General features: G+C 37.5%; 2 protein-coding genes, 1 long non-coding RNA gene and 3 other non-coding genes across 9 annotated transcripts in view; 3 read left to right on the top strand and 3 right to left on the bottom strand.

Moving 5' to 3' along the window:
* Positions 1–541: 541 nt before the first annotated feature.
* LOC117576852 (uncharacterized) lies at positions 542–25870 on the top strand. Of its 3 annotated transcripts, XM_034261943.2 has the most exons (8): positions 542–1197; positions 5025–5081; positions 17870–17888; positions 17945–20950; positions 21009–21128; positions 25132–25389; positions 25473–25664; positions 25729–25870. In XM_034261943.2, the coding sequence occupies exons 1-8, from the start codon at positions 869–871 to the stop codon at positions 25804–25806; spliced, it is 4059 nt and encodes a 1352-aa protein (XP_034117834.1). In that variant the 5' UTR covers positions 542–868; the 3' UTR covers positions 25807–25870. The 3 variants fall into 3 exon arrangements, with proteins under 3 accessions (XP_034117834.1, XP_034117836.1, XP_034117837.1); XM_034261945.2 differs by lacking the exon at positions 5025–5081; XM_034261946.2 differs by lacking the exons at positions 542–1197; positions 5025–5081 and adding an exon at positions 10131–10760.
* LOC117574068 (putative uncharacterized protein DDB_G0271606) overlaps positions 3361–25873 on the bottom strand; it is a 36679-nt gene continuing 14166 nt past the window's right edge. The window contains exon 4 of the mRNA XM_052007329.1: positions 3361–3393. Coding sequence (XP_051863289.1) covers positions 3376–3393 — 18 coding nt within the window. The 3' untranslated portion in view covers positions 3361–3375. The remainder of the gene's footprint in view (positions 3394–25873) is intronic.
* On the bottom strand, positions 6610–23818 carry LOC127566011 (uncharacterized). Of its 2 annotated transcripts, none has more exons than XR_007955349.1 (3): positions 23123–23818; positions 22792–23030; positions 6610–7348 (listed from the first exon to the last, which is right to left on the bottom strand). It is a non-coding gene; the product is annotated as an uncharacterized LOC127566011 (long non-coding RNA). The 2 variants fall into 2 exon arrangements; XR_007955350.1 differs by lacking the exon at positions 6610–7348 and adding an exon at positions 11006–11416.
* On the top strand, positions 13421–13493 carry Trnaa-agc (transfer RNA alanine (anticodon AGC)). Its single transcript has one exon. It is a non-coding gene; the product is annotated as a tRNA-Ala (tRNA).
* Trnaa-agc (transfer RNA alanine (anticodon AGC)) lies at positions 14321–14393 on the bottom strand. Its single transcript has one exon. It is a non-coding gene; the product is annotated as a tRNA-Ala (tRNA).
* Trnaa-agc (transfer RNA alanine (anticodon AGC)) lies at positions 24972–25044 on the top strand. The gene has a single exon. It is a non-coding gene; the product is annotated as a tRNA-Ala (tRNA).

Here is a 25873-nt window from a genome sequence, read left to right as displayed (position 1 = left end):
TACGCATTTTGTTTGTTTTTCTTTTCGATTGCAATTTTGCTTTTATTGCTTATTCGCTTTTAAACTGTCAATATTTACACTTTGCGCAGGTTTAGTCTGCCATAAAAATTACAAAAATACACATTCGTACAATTTACCTTGTTTTCATGCCCTCTTTGGTTCTTTGGGTTTATTGTTTTGAGTTTTTATTGTTGTGCCTCAGCGTCTTCAGCCACCTGCCAACTGATGCATATAATTATGGAAATTTCAAATTGCGTATCTGCCAAGCAGCCAGACAACAACAACGTCAAATGAAAAATCAGCGCCAGGGAGCTGTAAAGATTTGTGCGAGAGTAAATAAAAGTAGCGGCAAAACAAATGAAAATGTCTGAGTAGATAAAAGCAAATAATCAAACAGCATTTGCATAAACTCGCAAGCAAACCACAATAGTATTTACATTTCGTTTTGAAAATTCAAATTGTTATTTTACGCGCCTTAAATTTCTAACGCTAGGTGGCAGCACTGCATGCCCATGCAACTCTGCTCTCAGCTGTTTTTTCCAGTATTTTACTTAGCTCAAACAAAAGTAAGAGTTCTTTACGTGCGTAGTTTTTGTAATGTTTGCATTTTTTGTAATCTTATTGCACACAAATCGCTCGGGAAGTTCGTAAATAAACAAACAAACGTAAAACGATAATACTGTCGTCGCGGCAATGACAATAAGAAATGCACTTTGACGGTTTCAAGCAACAACAACAACAACTGAAAGTACAAATGTCAATCGCGTTGTAGCAAAACAATTGTGATGGCGCTGCCTTAATAATGACTTAAGTCCTTTATTTTAAGTCGTTCCTAGTGTTACTTGTATATAGTTTGTTAAGTTTGGCAATGAACGTTGAGAGTAATCAAGACCTGCCGACTCCCAAGGAGTCCATAGCAGAAAAGTGTGATGCGGCCGCGGCTGCTGCGACCGCAGTTGTTGGAGTCTCAATAGAAACGCCAATTTCAACAACTACAACAACGGCGACACCAACAACTGCCGGCTCCGAAGGGCCGTCGGCTTCTGTTTCGGCAACGGATTCTGCGTCATGCGAGCCGGCAGCAGAGCCGGCGACGGAGCTGCAGTCAGCTGGATGCCACACAGGTGGTCAAGAGCAACAACAACAACGTCTGCCGTACTTCTATAGCAAACAATATAATTCACCAAGTGGCAATAGGTAAGTTGCAATTTTATATTTTGACAGCCCATTAGTCGCCATATTGCTTTCACACACATGCATAACAAACAGGCAGACGTCATGTGTGATGCTTGCATACATATGCAAAATCTTGTGTGTGTGTGAATACCAATTGAAATATTTAGGCTAAATTACTGAAATGATCATTTTATCACATAAATTTAGAAGCCTTTTGAATTTTATAGGTTTTTCAAACATTCTCATTAGGTTTGGTAATTATACTATATATTTTGTTTGAAAATGGTAATAGAAGAATGAAATCTCATGCCATCATGAAATTTACTTATGTAAAGTTGAAGCCTACAGTGAAATCTATACTGAAAGGACACACACGGTTCATCATGATTATCTCGCTTAATGGCAACATTGTTTATATTTAGCGGCATATATTTGGTACGCTTTCAGCCCCTGATATTAAATGAACTAAAGAAAAATAAAAAAAAATTTACTAATTTTATTTGACTTCTATTAGTTTAACCGCCTAGTTTCTCGGTCTCATTTTAGGCCGCTAAGTGAGTAGGGGTATTAAAATACAAAAACTTTGCCGCATGCACATGAAAATTGTAATTAAAGAAATAGAATAGCATTTTACATTTAAATAACAAAAGTCAAAATTAAACTATAATTTCCTTTAAGTGTAATTGTCAATTTCATATTTACATCGTTATATAATTCATTATTGTCTTGCGTATGTACAACCAAATCGTAATAACGAAAATGCAACATCAACTAGAAGTTATGTACATACATTTATTGTGGCTTGTACATTGTACATGCCGTGCAACATTGAAGTTAGTAAACTGCCAACGTTCGCAGAAAATGTTATGATAATGAGGCAGGCTATCAACGCCAGCGACGCGTTGCTCTCACGTCCTTACTAATTTTATGGGCTCCGCAGGATCTCAGGTCGAGGCATAAGCATAATGTGTTGTATATGCCACTTGCCACATGCCACATTTTGTGGCACAACATCCCCCCACGTGCTGGTAAAATAGCTGGCCTAAACGCATTTTTTTTTCGCCTGCCTGTTTTACATACTCGAGTGTTTTGTTGAGCTTTTTGGCGCGTTTTTGCCTTGACTGCCTGCTGCGTGTTTTATGTGGCAAGAGCTGCGAGGTTTGAGGTTTGTGGCATAAACAAGCCCTCAAATTGCATTTAATTTGCTTATAAGCAATGTCATCAGCATTATAATGTGCTAAAGTTCTAGCTAAATCTAATATGCTGTTCTCTGTGAAATATCTTCAAATTATTGGCATTTATGCCGTGTCCTTGCAACAGCTGCAAAAACAAGAGACGGAGAAAAACAAATGTGAAATACTCATAATAAATATAAAAATATTATATATTATATATATATATATATATATATATTATAAAATAAAATATAAAATATCGCATAACAACTTGAAAATGATTTGTTTCACAGTCTGCAGCGCATATTAACTTCGATTTTCAATTCCGCAGCAGCAGGAGCAACAACAACAACAACAACAACTCATATGCCACATGTAGCAAGGACCTTTATGTGCCCCCTTTTTCTTTCTCTCAGCTACTTGAGTCAGTTTTTTTTAGCTAACGCGTCAAATTCCATTAGGCCGCAAATGTTGCCAGGCCAAAAAGAAACAAAAAGCGACTCAATAGACAACTTTGCTGTTTGTTTGTTTGTTTGGTTATCTGCGGATGCTTGTCTCAATGACGTTGACGTCGAAGTTGTCCTTAGCCATAGCCTGCAGCTGGGCCGACTTCATCTTGTTAACCAAACAAGCTGCAGACACGGCTCCAACTGCTGCCAAGACACAAAGCCACAAAGCATAGTTCACCTCCAAAAAAAAAAAGAGCAGAGAAGAAGAACAATTGTAATTGATAGCAGCCCAACCTGACTGCGTTTTGCATCTTGACCATTTCCGTTTTGCGGATATCCGGATATGCATGTCTGCTCAATTTTCCGGCAAATGACTGGACATTGGTCTCATCTCATCTCATCTCAACTGAACTCATCTCAACATGTCCTCACCTTCTAGACGCTCTAGAAATTGATTGGAATTTGTAACATGCGGCTAAAAATTTCAGTTCTTTTTTTTGGCATCTACTTCATTCTGCTCTTTCTTCTCTTCTGTTACCAATTTCTCGCAACACGTCAACACTTGTTTGTGGCTTTTACTGTTGTTGCTGCTGTTATTTGGCCCTTGGCCTCCGACTACTAAAAGCAGTTTTTAAAAAATTCAGAAAAGTTTCTTAGCTTAGAGTCGATTAAAATTTTAATAAAGTTTGTAACGAAAGGGTTGATGAAGTGTATGATGGGAATCGTAATATTGCCAGGAATATCATTAAAATATTAAGAAAAGTCAACAATAAAATAAAAATCATATTTTAGCTATAATCATCCTTCGAAACTTATAGAAAAAGTTTTAATATAAAGTAGAGTAAATACAATTGAGTTCCCAAAAAGTATAAAAAGCTCTTCAGTATTTTGTAGAGTATACAACTTTCACTATATTCTAAACTTATTTTTTCGTATTTTTCAAATTCTTGTTTAAGACCTTTGTTAATTGCTATTCGCCATCGCAAAAAAAAAGTGAAAATAAAACATAGCTGACCATAGGTATTAACGTAATTAATTTCATACCGCGTCACATGTTTCAGACCGTTGCAAAAAAAAAAGCGTTGGGAAATTAATTATAAACAAATCTTTTCATGTCAGCAACGGAATTTTCGACACTTTTGCGCATTTTTCAGCTGCCGGTCGGGAAAGTTGTGCTCGCTCTTTTTTTTTAACTCAATTTCACAGCAATTTCTGGCATGAAGCAGAACCTTCCAATCGCCTCAGACCCCAAGAAGTGGGGGAATCGGGAAACGGGCCATTGTTTAGGGTCACTCAAAAGCACATTTCGCTTATTATTAGCTCATTTATTACCACCAAGCACCAAGCTGACCCTGGCAGCACCTGGACCACATGCCTCTCACTCACTTTTAAGCCCTAAACAACAACAGCAGGAAAAAAACTTTTTGAAAAATGTCCGAAAAAAACGCTGTCTTGAAATTAACACATAAATTTTCAAGTGGATGGCGAACAATGGAAGTTGAGAAGGGGCAAAGGAAGGAGACGCTGTCCCTTGCGGCTATTCGTGAGATACTTTTTGGGCTCACGCTTGGCTTGCCTCAGACTCAGACTCAGACTCCTTGGGGTTCGGACTCTGGCCATTGTCATTGAAATTTCCGTTCGAGTGCGCTTAGTTGTTGTCCTGGCCTGTCAATTCACCTAGGCAATAACTTTTTGGCCAATTGACGTTGAAAGTACGTGACGCGTCGTGCCGATAAAAGTATCTACCAGATACAGTATCTGCCCCAACTTCTCTTCATTGGCCATGTGCAACAGACTGATGCGACATTTGCAACTTGCCGCAAATTTTAATTATGCGCCAACAAATTAAAAATCTCTGCGAAATATTCTTCGCCTTTCCTCTGCAACTTCATTATCAACTCGTTGCAGGCCAAGGCACAAAAAATCCACAAAATAGCTTCGTCCCCCCATCGGAAATGACAATGAAGGCCAAGACAAAACGCGAGGTCTTGAAATGAAAAGAATGAAGCCAAAAGGCCGCAGCAATGCGGAAATAAATAAACGTCGCGAATCTCAGACAACATTTTGAATAACAAAATTAACAGACAGTCAGCCTCCTTTCCATTCTCTCTTCGCTTTTCGCTTTTGGACACTAGCTATAAGAATCTTTGCTCTGTTTAGTTATGCATTTTCTTTTCGCTTTATTTATTTTAATTTTTTATATTTATTTTTCTCACAATCACAGGCACCAGTTCCCCTCGCCGCCGTCGCATAAAAACCAGCCCTGGAGAAAATTACGCAGGCAAGTTTTTTCCTCTATTTTCATTTTTCTTTAGTATTTGTTTGTTTGTCTTGTGTGTGCGTCTCTGTATTTTTTGTTTTGTTTCTTTTAACGCACGCTTGCACCTTTTGTGGGTGGATTGCGGGTGGTTTGCCTGGGTCTGAACCTGGGCTTGGGTCTGGCTTGGATTGCCCTGGGGAAGGCAAGCACATTATTAACACTTGACTAAATATGCATTTCTTGGCCGATGCTCGGTTGACAGCAAAGAGCGTTAACAAGGTTTGCGTTAAGGGTTTCAAAACAAACACCAACTGTGGTGGCCACACAGCCGCTGAAGTTGGATTATGATAAACTCCCAAAGATATTTTGGCAAGAGTTCTCACATCAAGCTGGATTTAGAAAAGGCATTTTAGACATTCATGAAAGTCCTAGTGATAAACACTATGAAAACTAAATAGCTGCTGCAGAATGTCTTTTGGGTTTGACCTTTGACAGCAGACATTAACGATATCTAAGTATATATAAATCAAACTCAACTTCAATGTAAGACAAGCAAAGAAAATCTTTATCAATCATATAATAATTTAAATTCTAAAAATACCCAATTATAAATAAATAATAATAACGTTAAATTAACTCCTCTAAAATTGTGATAACTATTTTTAGCACATATGTATACATTATTTAAAAAACTGAAGAATAGAGTGGCATGCTTTCTTTCAAACTCTAGAATGCAAGGATGAAAGAGCGATTATTTAAACTAGTAAAAAAGCTATAGTCGAGTGTTCTCGACTGTGAGATACTCGCTACCCATTTTGAATAAAAGCAAAACAGTGCGGTATTTTTATTAAAATATACCAAATAAACATACCCCAAAAATACTGAAATATATCAAAGACTATAGTTGGTATATGGTATAGTAGTACATTCATAATATACCATGGCGTGCAAAATATACCAGATAGACAAACAAAGCAAAGACCCTTAGTAGATCAACGTTTTTCCCATACAAAAGAATTTCTTAAATAAATTTTAAATCTGATCGATACCAAATTTTCAGGAAACATAAAGACTGTAGTTATTATTGTATTGTATTGATCTAACAACCATAACAAGTGCTACCGAAAGGTAGCGGGTATATAAATATATTTTATAAATATAACACATTCCTGAAGGAATTGGCAATGAAAGTCAATTACCACCGAATGGCTGCAAGTATGTGTCAAATATTAAGTATACGCATACGTACAACATTCAATTTTTGATTGATAAAATGATAAGATCTACAAAATAAAAGGGATGCATAGACATATAATCAACAAATAATAGTGAAGATCTGAAGAATGTATAATATAATACTAGAATTCAATCTTGAATCCAATCCGATTTGATTTGCGAACGCAGTCCCAACGTGTAACATCAATAGTTACCCACCACCCGCCCTACCGACACGAGGGGCGACAGCCGCTTGACGCACGGCACGAAGATCGCGTTAAAGCAAAGGTCCGGACCCTGGCCTCAGATTGAATGGATTGTATATTATGTGACCGTCGCGTACGCGTTGTGCAAAAAAGCGGACACCCATTTAAATGTTCCACGGATAATTTTGTTGGCAGGTTGGGGTTAACAAGCAGAACACATGCCCCGGATAGATCAGACTTGGGCCAATGTTTAGCTCTCGTTGGGAAGAACAGTTTTTATGATATTTAAACCGATCGCTAGCGTGATCATTTATAGATCGTTATACTTAATTTTCGGGGGGAATGTTTGATTGTTGGATTCGACACATTATTTTGTGCATTATTATCGATGATTGAACTTATAGCTATTATACCATTACTTGCCTACCTATGCATTGCTGTTTATTTTCTGTGACTGCTTAATTAGATAGTTTGATAAATTAACTTGATATTGATTACATCGTATCGTATATCGTTGGCTACTTAAGGGCCCTACTATTGGTTACAATTATCATTATTTTATTTATATGGATTAATTTAATGGTTACTTTTCCGTTACGTTCATTTCAATTTGCTTTTTTGCATTTTTCATACTTATTTGTGACTTTGGTTCTTTTGTGTGACGCCTTATAGCGACTGACGTTGCTCTTTACTCCATGAAAAACCACGCTTTTCTTCATTGTTGGCATCTTTACGTGATTCTACTTACAGTAGGCTCGCTGTGTGCGAACTGACGAGTGACACACACAACTAATTTGATGGCGGCCTTGAAGCCGTTTGATGATTGAAGAAGTTCGAGCTTTACAAGCTATTGAAGTTGAAAGTTGTCTGTGAAATGAGATAGAAAATTTAAAAAATTATTACTTTTTTGTAATAACTAATACAATTCAAGATGAACCAAAACGACTATATTAGGTGTAGGGTTGTAATAACGAAAAAGTATTTAATAAAAGGATATTCAGAGTAATAAATATTAATAGCGAATTGTACTTAAGAAGTAAACTTATTTAAATGCTCCCCAACTTCAGTTCCTCAGTGTGCACAGATCATTCACCCTCACTAACCTCTCTGTGATTGAACTTATTCGGCTTTACGAAGTTGCAAACCGAAGTAAAGCCGAAGTTGGAGAACAGAGAGAGTAAAATTGTTATCTGCGCAGTTAGCGATTGGGGCTCTGAAGATCTGTAGGCAAATAGTGGGCAGAATATTATCTTTTTTTTTTGTTTCAAATGTGTATACTTATTCCTCAAACATTTCTGCTACCACATTGAAAGCATGATAGATATCTTAAGTACAGGATACTTTTTCTTTATTCTGTCAATTATTGGTAATTTTTAAGCGGTCTGCTCTTCCTTAATTAAATAAGACTTATCAGAGATAAATCCTAATTAACTTAACAATCCCTTAATGAACCTTAGAACTACTTGTAGATGATAAGAATTGAATTTTACAACCCCATGCGCATGTGAATACATCCCCTAAACTCAGACGCACCTTTTTAAGCCGTTGGCTCGCGTTGAAATCCAAGAGTCTTGCCGCCCTTCTTTTTGGCAATGAGCTCGCTGTCGAATTTCCTTGCGATTTTCCTGCGTAGCACACACAATTATAAACAGGACGAAACACAGTTAATGCAATTGTTGTTTGTTGCTTCTTCGTAGGAGACAAACACGAAACGCTTGGTAGTTGAAATTCAACTGAGCTCAAGCACATAGCCTAACTGACTTTTATAGGCAGGACAATCAAATGACATGCGCCGAAAATTTCGGTCTTGCATACTACATATGTACAGTATAGTACAGTGGGGCACAAGGAGCAGGAGGATCCTGCACACTGACTCTGACTCTTACTCCGACTTGAAACCATCTCCATGTCTTGCTTATTGTATTGTTGTATATGTAGTTTACAAACAAAAATGCCAACACTCACACCAGCAACCAGCCTAGAAGTGTGCAACAGCCAACCAGGCAGCAGTTGCGCTTGCACTTTTCCCACTCTCCCGCGCTCTTACTTACGCTCTCTCTCTCTTTCGCTCGCACTCGCTCTGACTTTGCAAGCAACCATTAATTGCACATTGCAGTTGTTGTTATTGCTTTGCTGCTGTTGCTGTTCTGCTGCTGCTGCTTCTGCTGCTTCTCTTCATCTTGTTGTTGTTATTGTTTTTGCTATTTATGTTGTTTTGCTTGTATTTTATTTTATTTCCCAATGCGTTTCTTTTGCTCAATTTCTCATGCGCACTCGCTCTCACTTCCAGCCCTCACTCACTCGCTTGCTCTCTCGGCTCGTCCGTCTTTCGGCTGTCATCGTGTGTCGGCTTTCGTGTGAAGACGAAAGGCTTGCTGCTGACTGCACTGCTCCTTGGCGTATGGCGTTAGTCTCGCTCGGTCTTTACACCTCGCTCGTTCGTCGTGCGCTGCCCGCAACGGGCGGCGTGGGCGGTTGCTCCCCTCCTCCTCCCCAAATCCTTCTGCTGCGTTGTCGTTGCATCTTATTTAGTTACACATTGCTGTTGCCTCCCTCTTCCAGCCAGCCTGCCTGCCTGCTGCTGTTGTTGTATTTTGCATTGTTTTGTGCTGTGTTTTGTTTTGCCTTCCGCCTCCCCTCTCCTACTGCTTTGGTGCAGCGGCCGCCTCTCGGGCCGTGACTTCGTGTTATATACAAGTCGTTATGATCCTCGGCTCGACGCTCGTTCGTTGTATATGAAATGGCTGTGTGTACGCAACTCTTGTTGTTGTTGTTCTTGTTCTTGTTATTGTGTTGTGTGTTATTGCACTTGTTGTTGTGTTGGCCATGTACATCGCAGCACTTGCTGTTGTTGCTGCAGCTGTTGCTATTGCTATTGCTGTTGCTGTTGCTGTTTCTGTGTTGCTCTCTAAACTACTCCCAACTACCAGAATCTTACCGTCGGTTAATGCCATTTGGCAGCACGACAGCAGCACAGAAAGTTCTCGTACCCAGTGCCAGTGTTGTGTAGTGCAGTGTTCTATATGTCTCCTATATGTTGTTGTTTCCGGTCAACAACACCAGATTTTATGGTGCCATAAATAATACTTTCCAAATTGCAGTCTTTCATTATACGAATCAATTTATATATACAACAAGAATTATACCAAATTACAAATAAATGAATTACAAATGATAAACAATTAACAACAAAAAACCATATTATTATGCTAACAAAATAATATCATAAGAAATAGTCACTGCATCACTTAAATTCATTAATGAATAAACCGAGAAATAAAAGCTTAGGAACCATAGACAATTAACAATCAAAGCACAAATTCTTAAAAATGACCAGTAAAATAAACAAATTTAAAAATTAATGCAATTCAGAAATAACATACAAATAAAACTAAAAGTCAGAAAAGGAAATGGGAATAAATCCAATCAAATTAAAAATGGCATATTCAAAAATTAATAAAATAATGAAAACCATCATATTTTAATCCACATTTTACTATAAAGATTAAAAATCTAATACAATTCAAGAACAATTACGTTAAATAAATGTATCCATGTACAAGTAGACAAATTTAAAAATACCAAATTAATTCCAATTAAATTGTAATTCAAATACAAAATAAAAGTATACCAGAATTCAAAATAAAGTTCATAAAAATAAATGGTTAACAAAAATAAGGCGATATTCAAAATAATATCCAAAAATTAAACGTAAAAAACAGAGCAATAAATCGAAAATAAACCTCAAAAAAGAGAAGGGAACTAACTCCCTTCACTTAACCACGCACAAACTTCCGCTTCCGCTTTGTCAACCGCATAACTGTCACGCAACGTGTTGACAGGAAACACCAACACACAAAAAAAAAAAAAACCATAGCCTATCACACAGGCTGATTTATATTTCACACACATACGCTCACACGCACACAACGATACAACTCTATAGGCCAATTCATAAACAATTAAGCATCGCTTGAAGTGGCAAAACGTGAGCTGTATTTGACATGGTCAACTGACTTATTGTGATTGAGTTAACTTATTGAACTTGATGTGTAATGAACTGAACTTTGGCAATCGAATTGTTTAAGTGCATTAATAGACTGACTTTGATTTGAGTAACTGACGACTGGTTTTAGTGTTTAGTAGATGGCAACCAAGTTGTCAATTAAGGCAGTTTGTGATTCATTTTATTGTCCACTTGCATTGCGTTTCGAATGTCCTTAGAAGAGTCTAAGATTAAGCAAGAGTTTTTCAATTGCACTACAAATCAAACAACAAGGTGAGCTTCAAATTATAATATATTATTCATTTTAGCAAAGAAATGTTCTATATTAGAAATAAATTAGGAAATCTTTTATTGAGTTGCATTTTAAAAAAGTATTTTGAAATGTTTAGATTTTAAAATATATTTCAATTTGAGAAAACATTTCTTAAAATGTATGCATTGGTTCAAAAACTTATGAAAATATTGTATAAAAACTATCGAAAAATCAAAGTAATTAACTTCCAGTAATTCCTCAAATTTTTTACTCGATCTCAATCCTATTTCAATTTAAATTTCAAATATATTTATGACACATGCAGCTATGATGACTTTGCCTCTCAGTCAATTTCATGAAATGACCAAATAAATTCCTTCCAATCTCGCGCTAAGATGATGATTTTTGCTGCCTTCAATTTGCTCAAAGTGCGCAATCTATGCAAGGACATCCCCTTGTCAATGGCGCTGAGCTTCTTTCTAATTAACGTAAACAAATTCGAAGTAGAAATAACAATAAATGTCTCTGGCAAATCCGCTTATGCGAGACGCGCGCATCTGGCAATCGAAAAGTTTGGCATTTTCATTTTTCTTATTCTTAATTAAATCCAAAACACTTGCATAAACTTTTATTACGGCCACGAGATGAGGCCAGCCAACTGTCTCCCTTCTTCTATCTGAAAAGTGAGAAATTTTTCATTTTTCATTATCGAGCATTATGAAAGCTTTACGCAAATAGCAAAAAATAGAAGAAAAATGTGACAGTCAGGACCAACAGGAGTGTCCTCAATGGCCACGTATCTCATTCCATTTTTGTCGATCCGAGTGCTAAATCATAAATATGCATCTAACGTTTATCTAACGTCTTTATAGCTCGTGCCTCTTTCTATCTCTATCTGGTCTCCTGATGTCCTGCTCCTTGACATTGTTTAAGAGTCTATCGCGCGAGCTCCTTGCGTTTGCAAAAGTAGACTTAAAAGTAATTTTACGTCTGACTAAACATTAATGTGCTCAATATTTTATTGTTTGTTTGTTTCTTGGTTGTTTCGTGGACCAAACGGCAAACGACAAACGATACAGAAATGCCAAGCACTTGATTATGCGGGTAGCTTTGTTGTATTATTTTTATCGAACTCACGATTTTTAAATGCCTCGCAGCGAGAAAGAAGATAAATAGATGGGATCAAAACTTTGGTAAAGTTGTTTAGCGTAGAACTCTATTCGGTAGATAAATTTCGAGTCAGGTTGAAGAAAGAGAATTCAAATGTGACTTCATTTAATCGTTAAAAAATTGCAATTGCGAATTTAGAAGTTGCAAAACTTTATCTAACGAAGGAATATTTAAGTTCCATTCACGATTCTATGCCCAATAGGGTAAAATCTGTAATTAAGGCCAAATGCGGCATTTCTAAGTATTACGCTAAATTAAAAAAATATGTCTATTGTTAAATTGCCTAGATTTAAAATTTTTGTTATAGTTAGTAAGGTGTTCAATTGGAAAAAAAATAGTTTTTGTTGATTTTTTTCATTATTATAACTTTTATGATTTTTTTTCCTTAAGTTTGCCATAATAGTGAAAAGTCGTTAAAACTAGGGTGAAACCAAAAAACAATATTTTTTTAATATTAAAAACAAATTTAACAAAATTAAAATAAAAATTGGTATGCACTTTTATTAACATACCATCAGTTAACTTGTTAAAAAAAAAATTGAGCGAATCCGCAATCATATAATAAACCACAGGCCCTGAAAGTTAAAAATTCGTAGCCCTTAAAAGTGCGGCTTTTTTTGTGGCGCTGACTGTATAATAAATAACTACAACACAGAAAAAACTGATCTATTATAACAATTGAAATGAACATATTTTCTAAATTGAACGCATTTAGTAAACCCTTTCTCACTTTCTTCCAACTAGTTTTAATAACAGCGATATAGTTGTAAATTATTCTTTCCTCATTCTAAGGCTAAACTCTTATTTACCTAAAACTGTAAAACAAGCACATCTACAAACTATTTTTGTCCGCTAAATTTAGTTTCAACAAATGTTACAACATTTCTATATAATTTAAATATAGATTTGAGATTCCAAACTTAGAACTTGTATGTTAATATGTTGTTTCATAGCTTTGCTTTAGCTTGAGTTAATTACAAAACAGTTTGAGGAAAGTAAAAATAAATCAACAACTTCTCGCACAGGAATGCCCCAAAGTATTTGAATATTTCTTGCAACTAGTTTTAATATCAGCAATCTAATCTAATAATAATAATATATTATTATTTCCTCATTCTGAAGCAGAATTCTAAGCGAATATCACAGCTGTCAAAAAATCTCATTTCAAAACTATTTTTTTCTGCAAAATTTAGTTTACCAAAAGTACTAAAATTTCTATGTACTTTAAATATAGATCTGAGATTTCAAATTTAGAACTTATAAATCACAAAATATTACTATGTATTAGCTCAAATAAGCTACAAAACAGCTTGAAGAAAGTAAAAATAAACCAACAACTTCTCTTACATGAATGCCCAAAAATATTTGCTGATCGAAGACATTTGCATTAAAGCTACCACAAACTGTTTGCTGAGGCCAAAAGCTCTTTGCTGGTTTTTAGCTGTCGCTGCATTTTGTTGGCAAGTTTAGCGGCAATTGTAGGTGGAAATTGTTTGGCTAAAAGACACATGGGGATGTAGCTCAGATGGTAGAGCGCTCGCTTAGCATGTGAGAGGTACGGGGATCGATGCCCCGCATCTCCAAAGATCCGGAATGGAATTTTTTTTTTTCGCCTGCCAATAAAAGATACAATTTGGAGAACAAATATGCAGACGTCTGCAATAAGATTGCGAGGATAATAAGAAGGCGCGGCGCACTAATGAATATTCAAAGTTCGCTTTGTAACTGCCAAGCGACTTGGGCTCAATATATGTGTGTGTAAATGTGTGTTGGGCTCAATATATATATGTGTATGTGTGTGTTGCCCCCATGTCGACAATCAAGTCGCGTAATTTGATTTGATGCCCCATTCCGATGGGCAAAAGAATCACACGGAAAACACATTGTCGCACATAAATCAGCACAATATGCCAATGTTTGTTTACTTGCCAAGCCATCCTGGCACACACACACACACACACACACACACACACACACACACACACACTAACAACTTTGCCAGCAATTAAACAGCAAGCAGGACACAACTCCCAGGTCCCAGGACAACGAAGCAGTCGAGTTGAGCCGCAGGCACACACAAACAGCAAACAGGAGTACACTCTGGGGTCTGTGTTGAGTTGAGTGGGTTTGAGTATTGTAAATGATACATGATGTGCTATTTATGAGCAAAAGGCTTTTGTTTTAATTTTTGCCGTGCACAGGACAAAGTTTTCGCCTCCCTGACGACTGCTAAGCTAGTTAAGCTACTGCCAACTCTCTCCCTCCTCCTCCTTCTGCTCTTTACTTTAGCTGCCAGCGAAATTTATGTGTTTTGCTATTTTTTAATTGTTTTAAGTGTTTTGTTATGTCATATAGAGAAAAATAGAAAAAAGAAAAAAACAAAAAAGCAAAAAGTTGGTTTCGTCCTTGTTGGAGATGCGGGGCATCGATCCCCGTACCTCTCACATGCTAAGCGAGCGCTCTACCATCTGAGCTACATCCCCAGGTGATTACTAACGGTAAAACTGAGCTATATCTGCGACACTTTGCCAACGAAACTCGCGGCCAAGTCCAATTACAATTAATGACCATTCAATTGAAATGCATGTCTTGGCTTGGCTTGGCCCACATTCGCCGCTTAAGCTTGGCCTCAACTGAACTGGTTTTTGGCTTAGAGCGAGGTGAGTTTTTATTTTGAAAGTAATTGTCGCACTTGGGAGTGGCCAGAAATGTAACTGAATAGAGAATAGAGCCACTTATAAGTTGATTATACAGTAGTCACTCGATAAGTAGTAACAGAGAGAAGTGTTTTTGTGGTAATGCTAATTTCTGTTGTTGGTCAACATTTGTAATCAAAAAGGCAACTTTTTAAGTGATCTCTTTAAAAAAACAATTGATTTGTCCCTGTGTTGTTAAAGTACAGTTGTACAGATTCTTCACTTAATAAGTAAATAAAAAAAATGTTTTTTGTTATTTAAAAAAGGAAATTAATCTTAAGTTTTAACTAAATACATATCTAAGGATTCATTCAAAATTAATTCAAAAACTTCAGTAATAATTATTACAAAATTCATTTTCTGGACACTGCAATACTGCAATAAAAAAAGTCAACTTTTTGAAAACTTAATATTCCATATACATATGATATATGTTTATGTATGACCAAACACAACAATTTTATTTGAATATGTTTGATTATATGTATATAAAATTGCGATGGATTGTTTAAGTTATTATATGGTATAACTTTTACAACTTTTTATACATAAACTAAACAATCCGTCGAAATTCTATATACAAACATACAGCACAAAAATTGTAATCAAATTGAATACTTTCAAAACTTACGTTTTTATTTCTGGAAGCTTTTAAAGTATTCATTTTTTTGTGTTTCTACTGTACTTTTGCTTTATTTAAACAGATTTCATAATGCTGATTAGATAAATATAAATAGACACAAAGTTTGTTGGCTTCTTAGAGGCTTTCAAATAATAATGATAATGTGATTTAGCCGAGCATTTATCATCATTAAGAATTAACCTTAATTCGCAATATAGAAATTTGCTTGTAATATTTTCATATTTGTACATAAAATAATATTTCTGAAAATTTTATAAAATAAGTATTCTGACAAAGTTATTTGTCGTGGCCGTAGAATTCATCACAATAAGGAAATATGAATAACAGAATTTGTTAGTTTACAGAAATATGCTAGTATGACAAGTAATGCCTTATTTGAGTATTTCTTTAGGTAGAATTTCTTTTAATTTTACCAAATACTGTTGTCTTGCAAGAACCACAATTAAACGACAATTGCTCTTGAAGCAACGCGTTGTTTGTTTATTGTGCAAAACACTCACACTCCTCTAAAATCGAGTTGAGTATCTTGTACGTTATGTGTGTGTTTTGGGCTTTAATTAAAACCAAACAAACGAATGAACAAAACACGCCTGTCAACGAGTCAACCAAATGCGTTGGAGAAAAGTTGAAAATTACCTCAAGCTGTTGCACATCAGGAGAACTCGAGAGGAATCCCAGACCATTAATTGTTGTTTATCAGAGAGAGAGAGAGTCAGAATTTTAAGAGCGAGTAGAGAGAAGAATGGGGAAAACATTGTGAAAACATGTGGGGAAGCGTGTCTCCGCTTAAAAAGACATTTCGAGCACAACAATTAGTTTGTCTCATATCAAAAAGGGGTTAAGGAGAGGGGGAGGAGGAAGGAGAGATGCTGCGAGTTAAACGTTTTCATATTTATGAGCATCGTAAAACTCAATGATATACAAAATTAATGACAAAGGCACGAGTGGCACTTTTGCTTACTTTCTTGACTTGACTTTGCTTGCCACCCAGGCGAATCGTAAAAGAAATGTTACCTCAAAACTTTTACCTGGCTGCCTGCCTGGATGGCAGGAGAATAACTTGCCTCTGCCGCAGTCATCCAAGCGTCTTGTAATTTTAATTTCTAGACAGTCTGTGTGCGACTTTTAGTTGCGCTGTCTCGCAAATATTTGTGCTTACTCTTCTCTCGAGCATCACGTACTTTTTTGCTGGTTCTAACTTTCGTCTCTGCTCGTTCTGTTTTTTTAATTGACTTGCCACGCCCCTTCTTCTGACTGAGGCTTCATTAGTTCAGAGGTGCCCAAGTATTTGCCTCCTGCTCATTAGAGCACTTGTCACATACGCCCCGTGTGACATTTGACTTTTGTCCCGTTTCCGGCAGCTTTTTATTTTTTTTGCTGAGCCTCTTCTTTTTATTTTTTTGTATACTTTTTTTTTGTTGTGCAACACTTGGGCATCCTTTTTCACTCATCACTGCATAACTTTTCTTAAGTTTTTTCCTTCCGCTATGCGTTATGCATATTAATTTTTATGTTTTGGGTTCAAGTTGCCTTGATTTGCCCAGCCAAGAAAAGAAGGTAGCAATCGTGTTGATACAACTTGTGATGCGGGTTTTTGGGTTTATTTTGAGGCACCGAAGTGAGAGAGAGAGAGAGCTAGCAAATCTTTCAACGTTTGTTAGTAAAACATTTTAGCTGATAACGCAAAGTTTTGCTGTTGAAAAATATGTGAGAAATAATTCCACAACAAATATTGTATTCCATTTGATTGCTTTTATTTGTTATTGACTGAACAAACTTTATAAATATCTAAGAAAACTAGTTGATTTTTTTTAGTGAAATAATTTGCTGAACTTTAAATGAAAATAAAAGATATTTTTTAGTATATTTTTGGGTTTGTAGTATTTTATTTATTATTGACTGAACAAACGTTAGAAAATTATTTTCATTTTTTTAAAGAAATAATTTGCTAAACTTTAAATTAAAATAAAAAATATGTTTTAGTATATTCCTAGGTTTGTAGTATTTTATTCTTTAGATCATATATAGTGTGAAAGCCATAAAGTAATCTATGAAATCTATGAAAATCACAGCTAATATTAATTGGTTATTGTCAAACATTTAACAACATATTAGAAATAAATATAAAATTGTTTCTGACTTATTTTCTGATTTTAAATCTGTCAAAATCATAGAAAAAAACGCTCAAGCTGAAGCATATACAATACATTGTTAATCTGCTCGACTGTTGCAATTTTTAATTAGTTTAAGTTACAAATTACATGAACAAAAGGCGGCAGCAAGAACAACACAAGATTTGGGGTCGTATATTTTAGCATTTCTTAACGAGATTTGCGAGAGAAAACCAAATAAAAGAAAGAGAGAGGTGAAGCGGACATGCCAGAAAGTAGAAAAAAGGAATTCGCACCTTTGCATACACAAATAGGGAGGTAGAAAAAGTCAAAAGAGAGGAGCAGACGCCTGTGGTTATAAATTTTAAATCTGTTAAATTAATGCCGCAGCTTTCTTACGTGCCAGAAAGTTGACTCGCAACTTGAGACGTTGCTTGATTACATTAATTATTCCTTTATTGTTTGTGCAACTTGATTTGAATGTTCTTCTCTTTCTTCTTCTCTTGCAGGACGTTTTTCAATAATAATGTAAGTATTAATAAGCCTCAATTTGAAGTGTTTTTCATTTGATTTGTTGTATGCAGTGGAACTATCAACCAAATCCGCAATATCACACTCGATATTCACAACGCTATTTTGAGAAACCCAACTGGCAACGCAATAACAGTCGGAACAATTCGGATTCTTACAATTCCAATGACAGACACAACTATCGAAATAAGAATTATTACGGAAAACGCGAGAGTCCCAAAAGAACTGATTACCATAGACATTTAAGAGAAAGGCATTTTAAGTTGGAAACAACTGAAGAAGAAGCAACAGAAGAACAACAGCTAGAAAAAAACGAATTGCCACATACTAAACCAGTGAATAAAGAAAGTAATACAAAAGAAAATAAGATTAATAAGTGTCGAGTAAGACTCAAAAGAAGCGAAAAACGATCAGCTGAAGAAGAACTAGGAAAAGAAAAGCAACAAGCCGAAGAAAATCCTTCAAACTGCAAAGAAAACCAGCGAGCTGAAGAAAGCAATCAACAAAAGAGTCAAGACGAACAAAAGAGTACAAAACCGGATGCAGACAACAAGCGAAAGAGGATCAATAAGAGACGTTTAAGCTTTAATGATAAAGATAAGGAAGACAACGAGAAACCAGACGAGCCACAGGCAAATAAAGTGCAACAAAATAGTCCAGAGGAAAACTCACAAAAAGAGATCAGCAAGAGAAAAGTATTACTCAACACTCCCTATCCAATCAAAATATTGCAAGCAGCAGCCAAAGAGCAGTCGACAGCAGTTGAGTTAGTTGAGGAACCAAAAACTTCTTCCTTGATACAAGTGCGACCCTTAAACGAGCTGCTCAGTGCAGAAATATTCAACGAGCAGCTGCAGTGCGATATTACGCATACGCCCCCCGTTGCAAGTGAGACAACAACAACAACAACTCCGCCTGCCATTCAGGCGCGTCGTCACACTGTGTGTCACAATGGCGGAGACAACATCAACGATCGTCTGGCCAACATGGACAAGGCAGCACTCAAGTACATAATCAACAACAGCGACACGATCTACGACGAACATCTCAAGTCGCAGGCGCGTCGTCGACAACGCGATTGCCTACGCAGACAGCTTAAGGATATTGAGATCGAGCCACCAAAGGAGACGCTGCAAACCGAGCTGGTCGAAGACGATATTGTGGATGCGCTGGATTTGCCACAACTGTTGCTGCAGCAGATTGAAGATTGCCTGAATTTCAACAGCGACGAGACGCAAACGCAGAAGGAATCCACAGAGACAGTGGAGAAACCAAACGATATCGAGGTGAAGACTGAAGACCAACTGGAGGAAGAAAACGATATCGAGGTGAAGACTGAAGAACAATCGGAGGAAGAAATGGATTTGATGACACGCTTGGAGTTGGCCAAAAAATTCAAGGCCATGACTGCGAAGAAGTCAAGTAAAACACCAAAGGAAAGTCCAACAAAACGCAAGCAAAGCGAGTCAAAGGAACCTGAAAAACTGGCAGCCAAAAAGCAAATCTCTGGCGCTTGCATTGTGCTCAGTTCCTCCTCCGAAGATGAGCAGGAAGAGGAACTGGAAGAGACAAAGCCAATAGCCACTGACGATGATAGAGAAGCAGAGCAAGTCGCCACCAACGAAGCTGATTTGCAACGAGATGCGGCTGAAGTCATCGCCAGCTTTGAGCAGCACATGCTGCCGCAGTTGAAAGGATCGCTGGCCAATTGTTATCGCAGCAATCGCAGCGCCAACGTGCAGAGCAAACTGCATTTTATCTCCTGCATGGTGACCAGTCAGCAGCATAATCCGAACAAGTTTAGCAAGCGTGTTGTGGCTGAAATTCAACAAAATCTGCGGCAGTCGAACAATCGCATGGCCATCGATTTTCTAGCCAAGGAAATCGAGAATCTGCTGAAGTTGCAACCGACTAATGAGTCCACAAATGAGCTTAACTCGCAGCAGCCGGCACATCAAAGCAACGTTGAGTCAGCGGAATCAGAGCGCGTTTCATTGCCGCCAACGCCACCCCGCAATGCCACACCGCCGAGTCATGTGGCAAGTGCCACCACACAGCCGTTGCAAGCAGCCGCACCGTTGCTGGGCATGTCTTTTCTGCAACTGGATGCCGCCTTGCCGCGTCTCTCGCCGGGACTTTATCCGCTGCCGCTGGAGAACAAACAGCTGCCAATTGGCGACTCTGTGATGCAGAATCTGCTGGAGATTGATCGTCGGCTGTTGGAGTATCAGAATCGTCGTGGCTTCCTCGAGGAGATGATACTCAAGTTTCAAAAGGAAAAGAGCGATCTGGAGATGGTCAGTTTGGAGCTGATGAATCGCAAGTATTTGCTGCTCAACACAATAATCACAAGGAATCAGGCAGCTGCCACACCGCCGCCTGGCGTTACGCCTGTGAATTCGCCGCCGCCCATGGTTACCACAACGGAGCGTGCCACATCGCCGATGCCAGTGAAGAAGCGTTCGCGACGCACAATTATAGTGCGGCATGTGAAGATGTTGCGCAAACATGGCAGTCGAGTGCGTGGCAAGCCACGCAAAAAGGACAAACTCGAGCAGAAATCACAGCCGAAAACTACAGAGCAGTCTTCACAGGATTCGCAGCAAATCAAATTGGAGTCAGAGCAAGTTGCAACTCACGCTCCAAAACGAGCTTCAATTGATGCACCAGAAGTTGTGCCTGCCAAACGCAACTGTCAACAACCGCTGGCTGTTATACCACCGTTACCACCGCTTTCTCCGCCACCAAACTTTTCAGATCCCATCGACAACTCAACCGATGAGTTGCCATTGAAATCCATGCCAGAGAATAGCAACTTTATACCCAGCGGTCGCTTGTTCAGCATCAAGAGTCCCATCTCACAAATTGTGGTTCACAAGATGCGCATCTTTGCCGCCTCGGAGAGCGGTGATCTCTATGTCTTCAACGCAGAAAATCACAAGCTGGAGCAGCACATCGTCAAGCACAGCGATGCCATCACCAACATGTTTCTCTGCGAGAAGGAATCCTGTCTGTATACCACATCACTGGATGGCTTCTTTAAAAAGTCATCACTGGGGGTAAAGCATATAATTCTCTCATGTTTTGTGCTCTGTTTTACATTACATTTATGTACAGAATCTGGAAAGTATGCTGCACACGGGTTATCTGAAGGAACCGCTGCAATCTATTGATATCAATTGGGGCATTGCATATATTGGCAGCCGTTGGGGCAACATTTACACCTACAACGTTGCGGTAAGTCGAATATGAAACTATATTTATTTATTTATTTCGAAATTCCAAAGAATTGCAAGTAATAAATCCTAAAACTATTCCAACCTTAACATTAATTAGATTGAAGTAGTTTTAAAACTAAATTAAGGAAATGTTTTGAATAAAATGTTTGCTTAATTTATTAAAAGCGATTCTTAAGAGTGCTGAAATATATTAGTATGATTTTTATATGACTTAGACTTGAGTACAAGGATAACAAAGGAATGTCTTTGCAATATGCATTTATGTATCTGTCGTTCTGTCTGTCCGCATCAACAAATCCATTTATTTCATAAACTATTAGCTCTAGACATACCAAATTTGGTGATGATACGCTCTAAGATTAAATAAAGGAGTAGGGATATGAGTAGTGAAAAAAATCAATCAATTTAAAGTTTTTTCTCTATCTTAAAATTTGCTAAAAACCATTTATTAAGATCACAATAGTTGTCAAACTATGCTAAATTTGGCACATTTTTTATACAATAAAGATAACAATAGTGTTATTATGAACAACCTTTTCTATATGTTCAAAAGCATAGTCAAAGGCTATGACTCAAAGCTATCAATCTCTAATTTAGTCAATCCCTTATACATTTCAATTCGTACAAATGTGTTGCATACCACAAGGCGCACATATCAAACTCCGTATCTGACTTCACATTTAATGAATGTGCGGCTCATTAAATATTTGGCTGTCAAATAAACACTCGAAAATATTCAATTAAAAAGTGAATAAGTGTCGCACACACACATACGCATACACACAACTATCTCGCGTCCACACCTTGCCCCAGAAGAAGTGGCAAGAATGAAAAACAACGAATTGGCATTAAGCAGCCATCGAATGAACCCAATGTCTAGACAATGGAAATCAAATCGAATTTATTTTTCTACGCTTTTTTTTTTCTTCTTTGGCATACGCAAATTGGGAATCGCGAAGGGAAGAGAGAATGAGATAGAGAGAAGAAGCAAGCGAAAGGGAAGGGAGATGCAAAGCTGGCACTTCATTACGATTTCATGTTGAGGGCGATGGCGATAAGTCTTAATTTTTTGGCAGCATTCGATTTATGGCTGCGACGTGCGGATAATTCACGGCTGCTGCCGCCTAAAATTATGCTACACAAAATCGAAATACAACGAGGCAACTGTACTTGCAGCTGCCTCTAGTTATTTACTAAATATTTAGCTATAGCCCCGCCCCAACTATACTGTGCTATAGACCCGACCCAAGTAGGTGCCACACATACATATATTTATATACTGGTTGGATGAGAAGGCGTTGCTTGTTGCAGTTTGCTTTGCTGCTATTGCTTGATATTTTGCTTTGTCGCTGTTTTGTCTTTTATTTTGTATGTGTGTGTGTGTGTGTTTGGCTTTGCTGCACGTTGTTTGGCCAAAAAACTAATACATAGCCGTTATATAGCGCCTGGTCTGGGGGTTAGTTGCAACAAACAACAGCAAACTGCAGCGCATGCAGCAACAGCAGCACATAGAGCACCTCACTACCTCTCTCTCTCTCTCTTATACGCTCACTGGCTGCCGGCTGCTGCCATCTCGCTCCCACACTCGGGCACGCTCTATTGTTGTTTATTTAAGTTTTTATGTGTTCATGTTTAGTTTACTCTATATTTTGCTGACTCACACTTGCACTCGTTGCTCGCATTGCGCTGCGCTGCATTCACACACACAGCAGCAACCCATCATCATCATCGTCGTTGCTCTCTCGTTTTCGCATTCGCTCTCCCACACTACTCTCTTTGTGCTTACCCGAAGTCGTTCGTTGCGCTCTTCGTTTCGCACTCTCTTAACTTTGCGCATGTCTTTCGCTGCTGCTGCTGCACTTTGCTTATGGCTTAGCTTTTGCTTTTGCTTCGCTCGGCTCTGGCATCGGCAATTTGGCAGCAGCAAATAAAATGTTTATATGCTATTTACTCAAAACAATTTTAAATAAAATACAAACTATATATACTCACACTTACACTCGCTCACTCACACTCCAGCTTTCGTTCTCCTTCTCACTCCCTCACTGCTCAGTTATCGTTTGCTCTGTCGCTCGAACCTTCCAAGGCGCTGCAATTGGAATGTTTCTTCGTGCTTGTTGTTGTTGTTATTGCTTTTGCTGTTGTTGTGGGTGGCTGGTTGGCTCCTGTTTTGTTGTGTTGTGTCTCTGGAATATGACGCCGCCTGTCTGTGTGTGTGTGTGTGAGCTGTTCTCCCATTGGCTGAGCCTGACGAATCGGGTTGGTTATTTGCCGGTCCCGACATCGTTGTTGTTGCTGTTGTTGTTATTGCTGTTGCTGTTGCTATTGCTATTGCTGTGTTGTTACACCAGCATCCGACGCAGCAGCAAATTGCATGCGGACTTGTGGGTGTGACGCACACTTGCAACCACTAAATAAACAAAGCAACGCCAGCAACATTTTAGCTACCATCTCGTATTTATTTTATTTCTTTTTCTTTCCTTTTTATCACCTTCCCATGCACATTGCACATTGCTGCGACGCCATCTTGTAAAATGACTCGACTATATGTATGTATGTATTTTGCACCAATACTAGTGCATGCATGTAAATTGCAGTTGCCCATGCTCTATCTCGCTCTTTTTTAATATTGTTGATTTTATAGTCATTTCATGTGCTCTATGTTTGATTAGAGTTGCATGACCAAGGGGGGAGTTCCATTAATCACAAGGCTAGCTGCATCTGCACTTTCCCTCCCTCCCACTTCTTCTACCCTTGTTTCAATTTTGGCTCTGCAATTTTCTAGTGTTTTCCCAAAGGGTGTGGCTAGTTTTTCTTTATTTAGTCCTAATGGCTTTTTATACATTTTCCGAAACTATCGAGTGTTTATTTAAAGCTTTGCCCGCACAATTCTCAACTTACTGAAATAATAATGTGAAATACATTTATCAATTTCTAAGAATTTAATTGAATTGCTTTTGTTCAAGAATTTGTAATTGTTTTGACTGCATGCCCATAGAAAAGGTTGTTTTTTTTTTATGATAACTTATCTATTGATTGATAAACACATTGAAAAATGTCGAAAAAGTAGGCTGAAAGATTGTTTGATTCGAATATCATAGAAGAACTCTTTCCCAGTACGGAAAAAAACTGATAATAAAGAAATATCATATTTCTTGGTTGACTAAAAAGTTGTAAAATTCTGAATATATATATGTATATAAAAAAAAAACATCATTAATAAGCAAATATCATTCTTTACAGTAGAATTTAGATGATCATATATGAGAATTTAGACAATATATATCTCTTACATTAAATGTAGAACTTTTTATTATTACATTCATTTCTCACAGATGAATCCCGTAATTTGACACCTTGTAACAGTTTTTAAAATCTAAAAAGATTATAGTTTCTAAATAGGGGAGAATTACATTAAAATATTCTTAAATTTTAATAGAACTTTATGCCATGAATCCCTTACAGTATATTTCATAAGGTTATTTTATAAAGTTCCGCCCGAAAACTTGCAATAAATATTGGCGTAACGTAATCTAAATATTTAGTTGATAAGAAAGCACTGCAAACAAATAATCAGTCTACATATCTATATAATATATAAATAGTTTATACCAACGAAATCTATTTTTAATTGTGTGTAAAACTGTGTTGCTTATAAAATTACAATGAGAGCTATGCAATCAAATGGTTTCGATTTTTCATGACGTTGCACATTCGACATTACAATAAGCCCAAATTACGAATGCAAAGCACATGTGGTCAACTACCGAAAGGTAAATACGGATTTCTTACGATAGTTATCTGTGTTTAAAAGGGCCAATAAATGCAGACAAATCACAACGGGGATGTAGCTCAGATGGTAGAGCGCTCGCTTAGCATGTGAGAGGTACGGGGATCGATGCCCCGCATCTCCAAGTTGAAAGGATCTTTGAGATCTCAGTTTTTTTAATTTTTTCTAATACTTGCGCTTATTAATTTTTAAATTTTTATTTAATTTACAGGCCAACAAGTTGATGGACACGCCTCTTTTATTTACGGGACAGTCGATAATTGCCATCAGAGCCATCAAAGAGGGAGCACGTCAAATCATCATGTTTGGCTGCAAGGGAAACACTGTGTTTCTTCACGATGCAGCCTCTGGATTGCTTTTGCGTCGCCTAAGCATACCGGAAGGTCTGAATGTGTATAGCTTAATTCTGAGCGATGGACATGTGTTTTGTGGCACACAGAAATTTGAAGTGTTCAAATTCGACTTTGCAGTGAGTGTTTGTTGGTGAATCAGTTGCTGATTCATTGCAATTTAAAGTCAAATTTAAAATAATGTATTTTGTGTGCTTTACAGACTGGAAACATATGCAATATTTCCAACTGTGGCAACGGTGCCGTTTCAATGGCAGCGTATGGCGAACGATTTCTGCTGGTTGGCTGCTATGATGGTTTTATCTATGTGCTCGACAAGGAAACGGGCCTGCGTTTGGGTCGCTTCAAGGGCTGCGGACGTTTGGTGCTGGCTTTGGCCGTCGCTGGCGATAAGGTAAAGTTTTTAATAAACATTCGCATAACATTTAAATTTTATTCAAATCCAATTTGATTTGCAGGTCATTTGTTCGTCTAAGGATAACTCTTTAGAGATATTGGAAATACCAGCGGAAATATTGAATCCACAAAGCAAATAAACAGCATTTGTTTTCTTTTAGTTGTAAAGTTTCATGCAACAGTTGACTTGGTTAAAAAGTCTTTTTA

The sequence above is a fragment of the Drosophila albomicans genome, chromosome 2R (assembly GCF_009650485.2).
Source record: "Drosophila albomicans strain 15112-1751.03 chromosome 2R, ASM965048v2, whole genome shotgun sequence".
NCBI lineage: Eukaryota > Metazoa > Arthropoda > Insecta > Diptera > Drosophilidae > Drosophila > Drosophila albomicans.
This window is presented reverse-complemented; position numbering and strand designations above follow the sequence as displayed.

Bases quoted from the DNA above. Each gene is read 5' to 3' on its own strand.
- LOC117576852 (XM_034261943.2), top strand. From the start codon at position 869: ATGAACGTTGAGAGTAATCAAGACCTGCCGACTCCCAAGGAGTCCATA. The intron at 1,198-5,024 runs GTAAGTTGCAAT...TCACAATCACAG, and splicing joins AATTCACCAAGTGGCAATAG to GCACCAGTTCCCCTCGCCGC. The intron at 25,665-25,728 runs GTAAAGTTTTTA...TTTGATTTGCAG, and splicing joins TGGCCGTCGCTGGCGATAAG to GTCATTTGTTCGTCTAAGGA.